This window comes from Trachymyrmex cornetzi, unplaced genomic scaffold, assembly GCF_001594075.2.
Source record: "Trachymyrmex cornetzi isolate Tcor2-1 unplaced genomic scaffold, Tcor1.1 scaffold358, whole genome shotgun sequence".
In the NCBI taxonomy this organism is placed as follows: domain Eukaryota; kingdom Metazoa; phylum Arthropoda; class Insecta; order Hymenoptera; family Formicidae; genus Trachymyrmex; species Trachymyrmex cornetzi.
Genome location: NW_017298300.1, coordinates 410,323 through 426,935, shown reverse-complemented (window position 1 = coordinate 426,935; position 16,613 = coordinate 410,323). Strand labels below are relative to the sequence as shown.

The following is a 16,613-nucleotide window of genomic DNA, read 5'->3' as shown; positions in this document are numbered from 1 at the left end:
TAGCGCCGACAGTGTTGACAACGATGAAGAGCAAAAATCACGATGCTATAGCGTTGCACGAGTATTTAAAAGGAACGCGCTTGATTGTCATATACCATTAGATCCTAAAATTTAGACCAATCAGACGCCCGTGACTCCAGATCTACAATAGGTGTTTTAAGCCTTAAGCCGTAAAGCCTTGTGTCCACGATGCTAGAAATCGATCCGAGATCTCGGACAGAGAAAAAATTAACAAATCACATTTGAACAATTTGATCACATGACCATTGCGATTGGTCAATTATTTCTTCATCCGAGGTCTCGGACCGATTTCTAGCATCGTGGACACAAGGCTTAAGAAATTGACCAATCACAGTCGTATCTGAGAAGAATAAGCGACTGTGATTCGCCCATTTCTTATGGCTTAAGGCTTAAAAACCTATTGCTGATCCGGGGTTACTGGGTATATCAATCATGAAACTTTTTTCCTAAGATGAAAAGTAAAAATTTTCACTTTCCACTTTCAATCCTAGGGATAAAGCAGGATAAAGTTTCATAATTGATACCCTGTTTTCTGATTTTTGTTGCAGAGCGTCGTACGATGCACATCGGACACAATGTGAATCCAGCAATAGACGCATATCAAAAGAATCTCGTTTAGTGTTTCGTCGCGAGGTGGCGGGCGATCCGTAGCGAATTACGGGCGGGCACAGCCGGGGTTCGAGGGGGCTGTCTATCCGAGTCCGATATCCACGATATCCTCGGTCCGCACCTCCGGCCTAAGGGTGGGTCTGTTCTTCCTGCGGGAGGAGTCGCGTACGAGCGCGGCCGCGAACCTGTGGCGAATCGGCGTCGTGAGGATCGCTTCGAGTCGCCGTCTCGCGCGTACGGGACAGTACGGGAAGTGGCGTGGAGGAAGGGCGGCTCCGCTTTGAGTGAAAGATCGTCCGCTGACCGCTCGCGTGGCCCGGGCGCCGCGCCGGGGGGACGGAAAGGCGACCCGACGACGATTGAAAGCGGATGGAACGCGGCGCTCACCGCGCGCTTCTTCCTTGACTCCCCGCTCTCGCCCGCATAGATCAAGAAAGAGTAGAAAGAGTGAGAGAGAGAGAGAAGGGAAGAGCGATAGGGAGACAGACACGCACCAGCCCCCCCGGCACGTAGGTACGCTCCAGTCGTTCATGGCTGCTGCTCGGGGTGGGGGAAAACAAGCCGTCTAACGACGTAAGATCCCAAAAGCTCTTTATGCAGGAATATGTCAAGTTTAAAAATTGGTAAGTCCAATACACGGTCGACCGGCGCGCGCGCGCGCACGTCCGTCTGTCTGTCCGTCTATCTGTCTGTCGCTTCGCTTCTTGTGCTTCTCGCAAGTCGCACGTAAGCGCGAAGGTTTGTGTTGTCTCTCGCTCGGTTATTTCTCCTTTTTGCTAGATAGAGAGACAGAGAAGGAGAAGTAGAGATCCACGGTCGCTCGTCAGTTGAGTCAGTGTCGCTTCGGACAGCAAATTTTCTCTCGGTAATATCTCGCCGACCTCGCCGTCGCCGGTGGTTTTCCGATTCGCCGGTACTCTCACTAAGTTCGCTAACATGGTGTGAATCACGATTGATTGTGCGCGAAGATGCGCGACACCGGGCATTTCTCGTACTCGTAACATAACACACGGCGGGATTCGTCAGGATTCGTTCTCGTCGAGATGCTTCGCTCGCTTTTCGTTGCTTTTTATTAGATTACGTTTGCTACTTGCGCGAGACGTACCGTACCGTATCGTACCGTACCGGAAGGAGAGAATTCGGATTGACGTGACCAGCTTTATTTAAAGTGCCTTCAAGGGACTCACAAATGCGCCTCTTATGTTTTACGCGAAATTGAATCGTAAGTTTTGGTAGAGCACAGTTACGTCGATACGACAAATCGTCGCTCAAGAATGACATTTGATCGATCCTTTAGAATTTAGAGGTCTGTTTTCTGTGGCTGAACCAGTATACACTTTTGGAACTTAAAGTGAAATAGATATATATTTGATATTTGTCTTCTAGTGTAGTCTAGTGCAGGAACAGAAAACAGACCATAGATCACACGTCACCTCCGACACTCTCCTTCCTCTCGGAATGCGGAGGAATCTTTCACAGATAAGATACAGGATAGAAAAACAGGGAGAAATTTTAATATTATTGCATATCACATACATTTTGTTTAACGAAAATGAATTTCTGTCGAGCCTTTATTTGATTGGGAGAATTAAATTTGTTAATTATTAGCTTAAGAGTAGGACATTTTTTTGTCTATTGCATGAATATATGTTTGTATTATAGTATCTCTCATGGTAGATTATGCACTGTCTATACAAGTATTATTATATTAGCATAACTGTCACTCAATTCAAGTAACATGATAAGCGGTATGATGATCACTGATTTATACATCGCTTATAGCAGTTTCCAACTGGTTTATAATGTTATTATTTACATTGTATTGAGTCGCTTGTATTTATAGTTTATAAATAGTTTCGTTACACAGCATATTTATCGTGACAGTGTTATTTCAGTTATAGAATATATTGCATGTTTATAGAAGAATAAAGGTTATAGAAAAGTAGACAGGCATGCCATAGAGTGAATCTTTAACGTATCCGTATTATTTCATTTTTTTTACTATAATGTCTTTGATTCTTTGTATAACTTTAAACTCATTATTCAGAATTATATACTGACATGAACGTCATTATTGTAATAAGTATCTTGCACAGTTATAAAATGACCGTTATTATGAACTTTCTTAGAAACTTTGTAATTTTTTGAAAGTCGCAAATATCATTCTGGGATGCATAATGCACTCTATGACATGCGTAGCTCTTTAAGTACTATAATAAAAATGAAGTTTTATACTCTGATAATCTCGTGCTAATGATCTCGTTTATTTTGTTTTTCCCAAAGTGTTGGTAATGCACTTGCTTGCGCTACCCTTGAGAACGATGGATTCTGACCAAAGAAATCAGCAGGTGCATCAGCACTGAACAAAAAAAAAGCAAAAACTAAATAATGAATGCCTGCTGCACTCACGCCGTCAACTCTGTACAAGCAGACTTAAAAGATTTGTTGAAGTAGTACGTGAGTAGCAGCTACTCACGCCACACTCAGCTGTACATACAAAATCTAAATACATATATATCTTCGTACATATATATGTATTTATTTTTACGCACATGGCAGCCATGAAGCATGGTACGTTTTATTTTTGTACGCTTTGCTTTGTATGTAAATTTTTCTTTTGATTCACAATATCTCGATGACGTTTTCATCAGGTCCACATGAGTATTACTTCGATCATAACTTGTTCTTGTGTACCTTGATAAATTTTATTGTACATTTCTCGGTCCCTCTGAGAATATTGGGAATTTTTATTTTTGTATTATCTTTGACATTCGATCTCAAATTGGATTGCTGCGTTAATAATAGATTTTGCATTGATTGTGATTTGTTGCGTAAATTATTGAAGTATATTGTAATTTGTGTGATGATTAAGAACACAGTAAGTTTGGTTCTGTCCCGTATGTCTTATTATCAAAAATAGTATATATGAACCTGATGATCTTATATAATTTTATTTTAAGTATATTTTATTTTAAATTATAATGGTAAACTTTCTTGATGTTTTCAAAAATTATAGAAATCAGAGTTGGAAATTGATAAATCATAGCAGTGCTTGTAATAAATGTCATGTACATATTACTAAACGATCATTAAACAAACATTAATAAAAGTGAAATAGTTTAACGTTAATCATTTCTTACGCGCCTTTATTACATGTACGATGTACAATGATAATAATCGTGATACATTTCAGGCAAGACGAGTCAAGACGACGTATGTTACGTTGTCGCCAAATATGATTATGGGGCACAGGGTGCCCAAGAGCTAGATTTACGTAAGAATGATCGTTATTTGCTGCTGGATGATTCAAAGCATTGGTGGCGAGTGCAGAGCGCGAGAGGACAGGCGGGCTATGTACCAAGCAACTATGTTAAGAAGGAGAAGCCCTCGTTGTTCGATAGTATTAAGAAAAAGGTCAAAAAGGGCTCTGGCTCCAAGACCCTACCATCCAGTAACTCGCCGTCCCGGGCGGTCGAATCCCCCATTATGGCGCGACGTCTGCCGGCCGATCCGAGTGAGGCGATCGGTACCGCAGTCGTCAAGTACAATTATCAGGCGCAGCAGGCGGACGAGCTGTCCCTCGTGAAGGGCACCAGGATTCTGATACTCGAGAAGAGCAATGATGGCTGGTGGCGGGGTCAGAGCGGCACTCAGGCCGGCTGGTTTCCATCAAATTACACCCAGGAGGAAGGCGATGCCGACGACACGCTTCATACATATGCGATGGCCGAGAATGTGCTCGACATCGTGGTGGCTCTCTATTCGTTCTCGTCTAACAACGATCAAGAGCTGTCGTTTGAAAAGGGCGATCGCCTCGAGATCCTCGATCGTCCACCGGCGGATCCCGAGTGGTACAAGGCGAGAAACAGTCAAGGACAGGTTGGACTGGTACCGCGCAATTATCTCCAGGAGCTCAGCGAGTACTTGACACAACCGTACCGCGAGCGTGGTATGACGAGTAGCGAGATCAGCCAGGGGGATTCTCTCGAACGGAGGCCGGATCCCGGCGATCGACCGCATCTCGTCGGTAAGCCTTGGTACTACGGTAGTATTACGCGCTCGCAATGCGACACGCTGCTCAATCAACACGGCCACGACGGAGATTTCCTAATCAGGGATAGTGAAACCAACGTGAGTATAGCGACTACCGTCACGATTAAATCAGAACCTCGTTCTTAGTCGGCTTTAGCAAATTTCCGATGAGATGTAATCAATTATTATATATATATATATATATAAAATTTCTGCCTGTATTTCAATAAAATTCGCACATCTCCAAAATTTGATTAAACTCCAAAAATTTGCTCGTTCGCAATTAATTTAATGAAGCGAGTAAAGCGGGAATGATGGTATTGCTCATCGCTCTAATTATTGTCAATTTTTAGATGGGCGACTATTCGGTATCCTTGAAAGCACCGGGACGTAACAAGCACTTTAGGGTACACGTGGAAGGAGCGCTATACTGCATCGGTCAGAGGAAGTTCCACACGCTAGATCAGCTTGTAGATCATTATCAGAGGGCCCCAATCTATACCAATAAACAGGGAGAGAAGTTGTACTTGGTGCGCCCATTACCAAAAGGCAATGCCAGTAGCAACGGTTGCTAGATGAATTCGTGCCATGAAGAAGGAGACAGTCCATGCGCTTTCAGATGTATCGCTAAGATACGCGACGCCTGCCTAGTAATATCAATATCACTCATCTCGTACGTTTATACAATAACAATTAATATAATTGGTCTACTCATATATTAGTGTTTCTCGATTGTTTTCACCATTTATACAGTGAAATATAATTTATTACTCTAAGTGAATCGGTAACTCGTATTACACTCCTCGGAGCTTCCAGATTACTCAGCAAACGAACAAAGAAACATTAATACGGCAGCTACGTGAACTAATTGACAACACAAGGCTTATCTTTATATTCATATTGTAATTGTAAAACGCGAACCGACTGTTACTACGATTAATAATATATTACAACTGCATATAATATAGACTGCAAGTGTAATGATCAAGTAATAATTAATTATCATGCAATTATGAACGATTAAGTGGATCTCTACTCTAGAGCTATTGGTATTGAATTATAACAAAGACTAAGTGTTCATTTGTGATTTTGTATTTATATTAGAAGTTTTTAAGTAAATAAACCGTATTTAAGTGTGCATAAGACAAAATGTATCCTCTTAACTTGTTTCCTTTGTCTATTTTCAATAATAGGTACAATACAGATACGTATGCATTTAGAATTGTTACGTTACAATAAACTTTTTATTTCTTTTCCAACAAACACATCGTCATTACTACGTTGCAGAATTAGTTTTTTAGATACATGTATGTTGTTAAGAAAAATAAATGAAAAAAAAGATTTCTCATATAAAAATTAACGCCAAGAAGTTGGAAGTATCGCCAAGTAACATTCACGATTAGTAACAAATATTAATCTTTATTAACGTGTATATTATATATTCATAAATAAAAGTATTATTCTTTTTTATTTATATAGATATGAGATTGGTGCTCCTGGGGATAAAAGTTAATGGCACTAATTGCCAATAAGGTCACGTATATAACAATTTGCCTAAATCTAAATATATATATATATAAATTTTAGTTCGCATTATTTGTTCGTAACTCCATTAAAAGCTTATGCGTACATAATCATAAGAAGGGGTTGTTTGAATTTCTTGTCATGTTACTTACTCCCGTGCCCACCTGTAACGATGATTAACAACAAGTGAACAAAGCTTATAGAAGAACAAATTTGCCGAATTCATTCACAGAGAATTCAAACAAAATTATGATTTACCATGAACGGATTTGCATGATATGCTGGTACTGTCGGTTGCCATACTTTGTTCGCTAACGGCGTCATGAGTTGACTTAATTGGAGTACGTCTCCGTTACTAGATGTGCCAATGCCTATCCATTGCGAATCTGAAAGTTTAATCTTTTCGGTATTAGACTGAACGCTAACATTATTGCAAACTAAAATTACTGACGATAAATATAAACACAATATTTCTATTGTTTATATCACTCCGTGATTACTGATTTTTTTTTAATTTTGAAAGGATCAAAACAAATGCATATAATACTAATAAAAAATAATTTAGAAAATAATTATGTTATATGAAAGTTGCGCGTAGTAGCTATATTTTTTAAGAATTTTAGTTTAGAAATGAGTTTTCTCATATCTTACCATTATTTACAGGAAACTGAGTCGATTTAAACGGATTCGCGGGGTTGTACAGAGAGCTATCGACGGATTGAGTATTATTGTTGACTATGTTCGCAGACGGCCGCCATAAATCACCACCCGTGAACGGGTTTGAGATGACGTGCGTTTGATTATTTACTCCTATACTCCATGTAGCATTTGGTGCTGCAATTGAGAATTTTATATGCTCTAAATGCTTCCTCTTAATAGGGCGACAAAAATGTAATTAATTGGCGTTTTGTTCCAAACTTGCAAGTTAGCAATATTCACCATTTGAATTATTTGCATTCCATGTAGATGCAGATAAGGTTCCAGTTGTCTCTTCCTTCAATTGCGTTTGCTTCATCAATGAGTCTAAGTCTTTAAGTGCCGCGTAACGATCTTCCGAGGGTGGCGCGTGTATCCCATTCATGTTCATCGTGGCGTTTCCACCGACCTGATTAAACATTGCGGACGTTTCCATACCTCAATAATAAAATTGTTCATTATAAGACAAGCGTTATTACAATTTCGGTATTTTAACGTTAAGAGAGACAGAGACACTCTGATATCGTTACTCACTCTTCGAATTATTAAAAACTGGATTATTGTCAAAATTAGCGAAGAATGGCTGTGGTGCGATCGTCTGTTGACCGACCGGCGCCGTCGTCGTCGGGCAGAAGGGATCAGGAACTTTGCTAAAATCGGCGACGAAGTCCGTCGAGAAATTGTTGGAATTGTTCAATGCATCCGTGTTGCTCGGCTTCTGGCCGACCGGTGCGGGCAATGTCGTGGATGTTCCAGAGTTCGGTACCCTCGGAATGCTGCTCGTGGACTGTGACCTTGGCTGTGTCGTTACCGTATTTTGATTTGCGATTGATGGGTCCAGATAATATCTTTTAAGTTCGTACTTGGCGCTCATCAGGTCCTTCATCTTTTGTTCGTCCTTAGTATCCAAGTTCTGCGGGGAGTTTGAGTTCATCAGGCCCAACCATATTCTCCTGCAGTACTCGTTGCCATGCTCCTTTATGAAGTCTATCTCATCCTGGGTGAAGGTCGCCATGGAAATAGACTTTACCCTGTGTGGTGGAGTCAGGCCTCGTCTGGAAATGCAACACGAGGGCTTGTAGATCAGGATTCCGATTCATATTGACGCAATATTGACGCAGAGATCGGATTGATCGGGCAGACGGGAATATCTTGCTTATCGTGACGTGATTCGTGTGAACACACACATATATATTGTCTTGGTGCAAACATAGTTTGTTACATTCCAACTTATCAAAACGATATTGTATACTAGCGTACACCAATTCAAAATATTCATCAAAAAAGAACAGAGCTCTTGTATCGAACATACCTACAGTTCCTCATAGTTGAACAAATTATCATCATTGCGATTTCTATTTCACAAAAATATTTACAATAATTTACGTCAGCTGATCAGTGGTAATGGAGAAACGTTATCTTGTATTTTGGAAACTGAGCGTTTCTACGCTTATCAATTCGAAATTATTTGTTAAAGAATGTGAAACAAGTACGAGAAAGAGAGAGGAGGGGATTTCGCGGAAAATCAATGAGTGCTTAGCCATTGTAATTACGTCATATAGATATTCCTTTTTTCAAATCGCGGCTCGCTCTGGAATACTTTCGTCCCTCCGCTTATCGTACGTCAATCGTTAAGTTTCCGTGACGAATAATAACGAGGCTCGCGTGCTAGTAATACGTCATATAGGCTCGCAAATATAGTACAGCGAGATTTAAAAATCCGCACGTGCGCGCGTGTGCAGTGCAATGCGACGCGGTGCGGTGCAACGCGACTTGACCGATTAAAGACCGCGAGTCGATAATCGGCACCTCGCGTATCGCGCGTGAGCGATCGCAATTTCCTGGGAGGGAAACAAGAGAAATATAGAGAGAGAGAGAGAGAGAGAGAGAGAGAGAGAGAGAGAGAGGTAGAGAGAGAACCGAGGGGAAAAAGGGACTTGTTGAAAAAAATGCATTTCTTTTCATTCCTTTTTCTTTAGCGGCGCGCGCGTAACATTTTGACCAATGATAACTAGAACTGCGCACAAAGAAAACGTCGACGTCGACGTCGCTGATAGCGCTAACTTCCTGGCCGTGGACGCCGCCGACGTTTTAACGCGATGACTCATTTGGAGCCCGTGCGCGAGAGCGCACAGTCTCTCCCTCGCTTTCTCTCCTTCTTCTCTTTCTCGCTCTCCCTCTCTTCTTTCTCTTCTTCGCGTCGGAACGCAACGCATTGCGATTAAGAAGAAGAAGAAGAAGAAGAAGAAGAAGAAGACTGAGGAGGCCTGTACACGTGTACGTCGCCCGAAGCGATTTTCACGCGGAGGCTGCTGGCTGCGTCCCACATAAAAGGACATTTCTGAGGATAACGGCGGTGTGTTCACCAGGAGCATCTGCCCACTCGGTGGTCACGCGGCACGGATTTTCCCTCTTTCTATTTATAGTCGTCACACGAATCATGGTCAGAAGTAGGATTTGGAGCGCGGGATAGAGACGGCTACTCGCCGCGATGATCGCGATACCATCGATCGTGGTACCGCAGCTCGCTGACCTCGCCGTGTTCCGAGTTCCGATTCGCAGGGCTGACCGCACTGCATGACGTTGTCATGCTGCCCTTCTCTGGGAGACAATGAGACCTTTCCGAGGGTGATCTGCGAGTGTCTCGGGCGAACCCTAGGTTCGCGTCCGAGACGACGATCGGATTGTATGACATTTACCCAATGTCATGTCGCGGAGGCGGAGGCGGGGAACGGGGGAAGGGGAGGGGGGGAGAAGGGCATACTTAACAGCGGTTAAGCTGCACGCGATCGAGGAAAGATCGACGAAGGAGCGGGGGGGAGAGAGTGTGAGAGGGCGACGAGACGAGCAGAGAAGTTATTGGAGCCGGAGCTACTTACAGCATACCAGAGCAAGAGGTGCAGACGAACGAGCCGATCGTCATGTTGACGTAAGTCGGCCCGCGCTGGTTGCAGTCGAAGCATTCCTTGTTGCCCGGCTGCGAGACCAGTTCGCGGAGCGTCTTCAAGTTCCTCTCGTCCTGCTTCCTCTTCGTGGACGCCATCCCGTCTGCCGTATGCCTGGATATATACACTATACGCGCGCTCGCGCGCGGCGGCAATGGGTTCGCGCTGGTTTGCGCCTCGAAATGTACTGAAATGAACTGAAATGAACTGAAATGAACGGCCCTACCTAGGTCGTCGAGCTCAGTCGACAGAGACGACAGAGTCGACTATTCGAGCCACTCGAGCCTCGAGCCTCGAGCTTGCTCGAGGTTGCTCGAGCTGTGTCGAACGCGGGCGGCGGGCGCGATCCCTAGCTTCCAGGGATTGTACTGGATTGTACGAACCATACGAACCACCTATCACGCCGCGCCTACAAAACTGACTGCGATGCGCAGTCAGCACTCAGCGCAGTGCCGCGATTGCCGCTGCGTTCACTCTCTTTCTCTCTTTCATTCTTCCTTCGCTTCCTTCTCGCTCGCTCTTGCGTCTTGCTCCCTTTACCTCCCTCCCTTCGGCAGTTCGGCAACTGACAAGTATTTTGACAAGCGCAAGGATACGCGGGACAACCAATGGAAGCGCGTGGATCCTAGGGATTGTCCAAGACGCCATTTTCGTTCCTAGGTAACGAATCTTCTCATTGGATGTCGAACGGAGTGTGAAATCCACGTTAGAGGAGTCAGCTGTATTTATACGTGCATACGTCACAGCCAGAGGGCGACTTCGATTAAAATCCGATCAATTTAATCGGCGATTAAATCAATCCGTGGAATTGTTTAATTACAGCAAAATCTTCAGCTAGATTCAGAATGCGGTATATTGAGTTTAATTCATGATGACTATAATTGTATAGATGCTTCACATATAAGTAAACGTACATATTGATAACGCAATGCTATCGTCGCGCGTATATCGCAAAACTGAATTTTTTTCCACGCGGTTATCATCCGCGTGAATAAACCTGAAACAAATAACAATTAATGATGTATACAGTTCTAACTTTAATCTCGGTTAAACTTACTTTTTATCTTGTTATAGGTCTAAGAATCAGAAAAAGATAAAGATCGAGTAATATAAGACCGAGATTAAAAAGCTGAGTAATCTGCTTACATTGGTTCGACACACGAGTCTACGCCATTTCTACCAATGTATAAACTTAATCTTGGTTCAAGTAGCTCTTTATCTTTTTCTAGTTTTAAGAATTAAAAAAGAAATGAAAAGTTGAATCGAGATTGTAGTTATTTACATTGGTAGAAACGGACACTAATCGTTCAAATTTTAAATCATGCGAATTCAATGGAAAGCGCTACAAGAGCTGTTTTCCAAAATTCACTACCACTGTTGAAAATTTGATATACATATATAGTGCAGTGAACTATATAAATTTTTAGTACTCGTAGTAAAAACGGAACGTAGCCTATATAGATTTTTAGCGTTGGCAGTGAATTTTTAAACACAGTCAAGATTGACCGCTTTTTAGATCGGTTTGCGTTGCTTGTACTTTTTGTACTCAGCATCTTCGCATTCTTTCGTCCCAATATCTAAATACAATTTATCTCCTTTTAAATACAAAAAATTTGGAGGATTTTAAGCAACATAAACAAGCTCTTGTTGGTAACATCGTCGATTTTCGATCGGTACATGTATTCTTTCGAATTTCTTCAATTTCTATAATAATTTATGTATATTTGTGTATTATCAAGTATATACAAATAATAAATTACATAATACGTAAAACATTCATACAATTCTTCAACAGATGTCCTAAGGAAGTCTAGATGACATTCTTATCATCCTATGAGTGTCCTCACAGGGCATTTATATTTGAGGAACTATGCGTTGTATGGACAGATAATTAATTGGTACACACACCTATACTATAAAAAATATATACGAAAATAATTATTGTAAGAATAACAAAATAGGAAATCAAATAACGAATAAAAAATAACAAAAAAGATTAAAGAAGCTATAGGCACACGAAATCTACATACCACGCATTCTATCTTAACATAAGAAAAGAATAGGCATTGTTAAATTGACACTTTTACGCATGCGCAGAATTTCCCTCGATCGATGGAAGTACGTGTACAAAGTAAATTCGAATCTACTTCGATCTTGCTGATCGTAGATCGTAGTGACCAACTACATACTCGTTTGCTAGAAGTTATTGCGAACGGATTCCACTTTCTTTTTCCGATCTGACCAGTTTTTCGTTGTAATTTGGAGACATAATGGTATCATTTTGGGGTAAGATGATTTGCTGCTCAATTGTAAATACTAATAAAATCCATGAATATATATTGCGGTGAAACGTTTCATCCAGCCAACGTCATTATTCATGTTACAGCGCTGACGCTAGAACCGGGGAGTAAATACTCGCAATATGTGAATAAATCCTTTCGCATAACTATGGCAAGTTTGGATATCACACGTGCTAGTAAGACACAACTTCTGAACTCTTTCATGAAACCTCGACGGCATACCTGAAACTCACCCTCGTAAAGTCTGTAAACTCCATTAATTCCTGCCTCTGATGTCTTGATATACCTTTATGCGCTTTCATGTACGTGTAAAATGGTCAGATACAATATGTGGCGCGTTCTAACGCTACATTTTAACAGAGAGTAGTATTACAAGTTGTTCCGTAGGTCAAAATTAAGATTAAACGTGCGTTGTATCATGTATGTGTTTATTTACATAGCAAATTATGTTCTGCGAAACAGTTGTTTACGTGCCTGAAAATCGCGCGCGCATTGCCTTCTTTGCAGGTGACAGACCGACACAAGTAATAATGATTTATGAGCAGATAAGATTTCTGCTTTGTACTTTACACAAGGATAAACTATGGCAAGTTCAACTCGACATTCTTGTGCCAAAGGAAACTGTTGTAACCCTTTCATGCAACGGTGGAAGCACCGTTCATCTAACTGGACATTATAGAATTGACTTGATAGAACCTCCATTTAATAACCCAAACTGGATAACATATTTATCTTGGCAAATCTTAAACGAAAAAGTAAATGACCTAAAAAGCAAAGGAATTTGTCTAGAAGAACTAATTGAATATTTGAATAAATATACAACAGCAAAAATCCAGGATAACTGGATAGTTACACCATACTTTATTATAAAGGAACAAATCCAAGAAGATAGAATACCTCTTCAAATTCCAAACTTAAAAAGAAAAAGCTTTGTGAAAGATAACAGAATGAAAAAAACAAAATGCGTAAGGTCATTACTTCATTGCAATGAAAACATTAATTTTAATAGTAGTCCTTCTGAGAATCCTTCTAAGATTCCGTCTGAGGATTCTTCTGAGAGTTCTTCTGAGGATTCTTCTGAGAGTTCTTCTGAGGATTCTTCTGAGAATTTTTCTGAGGATTTTTCTAAGAGTTCTTCTGAGGATTCTTCTGAGAGTTTTATTCAGGATTCTTCTATGGAAAGTAATGACGATGATGAAGAAAGTGACAAAGAAAATAAGTCACCAATATATCGTTTAAGATCAAAAATTATACAGAAAAATGGAAGAAAAAATGAAAATAGGAGTGGGATACAAAAAAGGAGAAAGAAAGAATCTGAAAAACGAGAAATAAAAGAGAAACAGCAGAAGGCTAAAGTAATTGAGAAAAAATCAAAGGAAAAAGATTCTGATAAAACAAAAAAGAATAGCAAGCAGCAAGATGTAAGAATTATAAAGGGTGGTGTAAAAGTGCAAGAGTTAAGACCTGGTACTGGCAAAATCGCAGAAATAGGCAAATACGTCACAATCCATTATGTGGCTTATGTGAAGACCGGACAAATGCTGAAAGAGTATGATCGATTTGAAAACCTTGGTTTGAGATTTAAACTCGGTGCAAAATTCGTGATCAATGGCTTGGATGTAGGAGTAATTGGAATGAAAATTGATGAAAAACGTCGTCTTATAATACCACCCAAAATGGCGTATGTATAGCATTCTTCCTTATGCTTTTTATACTCATACATTTCAGTTCGTTTCGCATTGAGTAAGTTTTATAATTAAAAAAAAATTCTTTATTCAAGTATAATGTCCGGTCACATTTTGTGAAAACATATAATCTAACTAATAAACTTATTATAGTCTTATTATATTTTTTACAGATTTAGAGATGAAAGTTATGGACTCAAAGTTCCACCTAATTCTACAGTTGTATATGATGTTGAACTTAAGAAAGTCGAATAAGTATCAATAATTTAGGTATTGACTAACTTATGAATAGTTTAAGAATTTTTTAGATGAATTTCACAACTGCTATCTTTTAGGATATGACATTTTTATCTTGTATTTTAATCAAACTCTTAAATTTTCTGCTGACATGTTTCTCTTTATTTGATAATTATATATGATATACTTTTATAAAACTTGAGTAAATTTTAATGATTTAAATATTATTTACGAATAATTTAAGGATCTTTTTTAACATGATGATTGCTACCTTATTAGGATGTAAATCAATTTTTTTTTTTGTATTTGAAGCAGAAGATCTGAACTAATATGCTCCTCATTTCATACTTATTATGTGTGAAAATAAATTCATCAAAAGTCGAGTTATTAATTATTAATAACTTTACAACTGCTATCTTATTAGAATATATAATCTTTTTTTATTTAGTGTTTGATACATGCTTAGGTAAAAATGGGAAATACTTTTTAGAGAATTAAACAAGTAAAATTGAAAAGTTTTTATATAAAAATTTTGATGTACATACATATGATTTTAATATTTTATCACAATGTGATTTAATATTAAATTATAATATGATATAATCATTCAGATGTTAGAAAGATGATATATATCTATTATATATATATATATATGTATATGTATATATATTATTTAAATTCTCTGATATTTTTATTTATAAACTTTATAGTTCAAAATTTATTGCAGATGATTTTTAAAATAAATTTTTCTAAGTTCTCCTATAGATTTAAGTTTATCATTAAAAAGATAATAAGGTATCGTTTATAAGAATTATTCACAATAAATACTTATAATTATTAATTGGTGAATTACAAAAGAGAGATAATAAATGTTTTGATAATTCTATAAAAATGTCTGTGAACAGATCATGTAATAATTTGACATTAAATTTACAATATATGGATATTTCATAAATTAGCATATCTCTATAATACAATTATATTCTATGATTGTATTCTATAATATAATTATACTTTTGATTGTCTTTCATACATAATAAAACAAAGATCGACGACTGAAGTGCAAATTTAATTAAAATATCACGTTGTGAATAAACATACGTATGAAACAAATATAATATTAAGTTATAAATTTAATGTCATAGTTTGATCAACGGTGTTGGAGTTTAGTATTAAGAATTAAGAAAACTGTTTGTAAATAAAAGCATTGCTATACTATGTTGTTTTAATATTTTGACATGCACATTCCTTAAAATTTTATAGCTTCAAATCATAAATTAAATTAAAGTAATGTTAAAGTAAAATGATAAGAGAACGTTTATATATATTATATATTTATTCTATTATACATAAGATAATCATATTTCGTTTAACAAATCTTGACATGTCCATGTATGCATAACAAAGACCCTTACAAACCACATAGTTAATCTTTATGATTTAATATGTTTTATTATGTTGACATCAAATATCATCATATACAGAGAATATACATAGTTCGATTAACTAAAACAACAGATTGTCTTATTTTTAGTTGAATACAGATCAATAAATGTCTTAAGAGTGATTTGTAATTGTGTCAATAGAATATATTTAAATTATAAACTTCTGATTGTTTAACAAAAACGTAAATGTTGAAGTAACCCATGTCGATTGAGCAAACTGCTTATCCCAACGAAAAGCAACCCAGGCTGTTCTTCATTCGTTTTTTTTTACTGCATCACCTTTATCTTTCCATGATAGGGTACATGTCCCATTTTTGCATTCCTTTATCAAATCTGGACATAGCTGATCCCCCTTGACCTCCTGTCCTTTACTTCTCAACTGCCACCACTTGATCAATAACGGTTGTATAAGGAACCTCCATATTATTAGGATTATAGGAACCGCGAAGCATGGCACGCACACCATTCTGTATCTAACTTATTTTTATAATCTAAAATTATAGAGAAGCAATTTTCAGAGAGAGAGAGAGAGAGAGAGAGAGAGAGAAAGAGAGAGGACAGAAATGTCAAATGTTCGTCTCGAAGCGTACAGCTGCAGCTTCGTAGATCGCACAATCAATCATCTCGTTTCTTATCATTACTGCGTTTGCTACGTACGTTCACTTTCGAAGGTGCAGAAAGCAGGATGATTCTCTCTTACCTCGAGAAAAGAGATATCGAGCCTCCACGAGACAACAATCGGACAAATGTGAGAGAGATCGATATGAGCATAACCTGGACGAGATCGTGGAGTAAGAAATCTGGAATGTTCTTGACGGATACAGAAAATATGTCGATTAAGAGGAGATATTATCGTGTATCGAGCTAGAAATCACTGCTAGAGATGATTACTTGGAATGCTGACTCGTCCCTTTAATTTTAACGTTTCACCCCTTCGACAATTCGCTCGATCTGTCACTCGCGATCGCGATACACGATACAAACATATACCAACACATACACAGAAGTACACAACACATATCCATTATTCGATTTTCTTCGCCTGTCGTTCGCAGCGCCGCGCCGAGCGCTACTAGCTTGAACTCTTGAAGTGCTTGGACTAGTGTCAAATTGACGCGC

The 16,613-nt window shown here is 38.8% G+C and overlaps 3 protein-coding genes across 5 annotated transcripts; 2 read left to right on the top strand and 1 right to left on the bottom strand.

The window, feature by feature from the left end:
* Positions 1–707: 707 nt before the first annotated feature.
* dock (SH2/SH3 adaptor protein dock) lies at positions 708–6,017 on the top strand. 2 transcript variants are annotated; one of them, XM_018511048.1, is made up of 4 exons: positions 708–1,253; positions 2,914–3,201; positions 3,824–4,761; positions 5,016–6,017. In XM_018511048.1, exons 2-4 carry the CDS (start codon positions 3,183–3,185, stop codon positions 5,235–5,237), a joined length of 1,179 nt encoding a protein of 392 aa, XP_018366550.1. In that variant the 5' UTR covers positions 708–1,253; positions 2,914–3,182; the 3' UTR covers positions 5,238–6,017. The 2 variants fall into 2 exon arrangements, with proteins under 2 accessions (XP_018366550.1, XP_018366551.1); XM_018511049.1 differs by lacking the exon at positions 2,914–3,201.
* Positions 6,018–6,136: 119 nt separating this feature from the next.
* On the bottom strand, positions 6,137–10,239 carry drongo (Arf GTPase activating protein drongo). Of its 2 annotated transcripts, none has more exons than XM_018511046.1 (6): positions 9,762–10,239; positions 7,417–7,937; positions 7,126–7,320; positions 6,838–7,020; positions 6,445–6,572; positions 6,137–6,350 (listed from the first exon to the last, which is right to left on the bottom strand). In XM_018511046.1, exons 1-6 carry the CDS (start codon positions 9,923–9,925, stop codon positions 6,297–6,299), a joined length of 1,245 nt encoding a protein of 414 aa, XP_018366548.1. In that variant the 5' UTR covers positions 9,926–10,239; the 3' UTR covers positions 6,137–6,296. The 2 variants fall into 2 exon arrangements, with proteins under 2 accessions (XP_018366548.1, XP_018366549.1); XM_018511047.1 differs by having other exon boundaries at positions 6,138–6,350; positions 9,769–9,844.
* A 1,858-nt stretch (positions 10,240–12,097) lies between these two features.
* LOC108763339 (FK506-binding protein 39kD) lies at positions 12,098–14,067 on the top strand. Its single transcript, XM_018510844.1, has 5 exons — positions 12,098–12,113; positions 12,190–12,303; positions 12,635–13,411; positions 13,463–13,808; positions 13,986–14,067. The coding sequence occupies exons 1-5, from the start codon at positions 12,098–12,100 to the stop codon at positions 14,065–14,067; spliced, it is 1,335 nt and encodes a 444-aa protein (XP_018366346.1).
* The last annotated feature ends 2,546 nt before the right edge of the window (positions 14,068–16,613 follow it).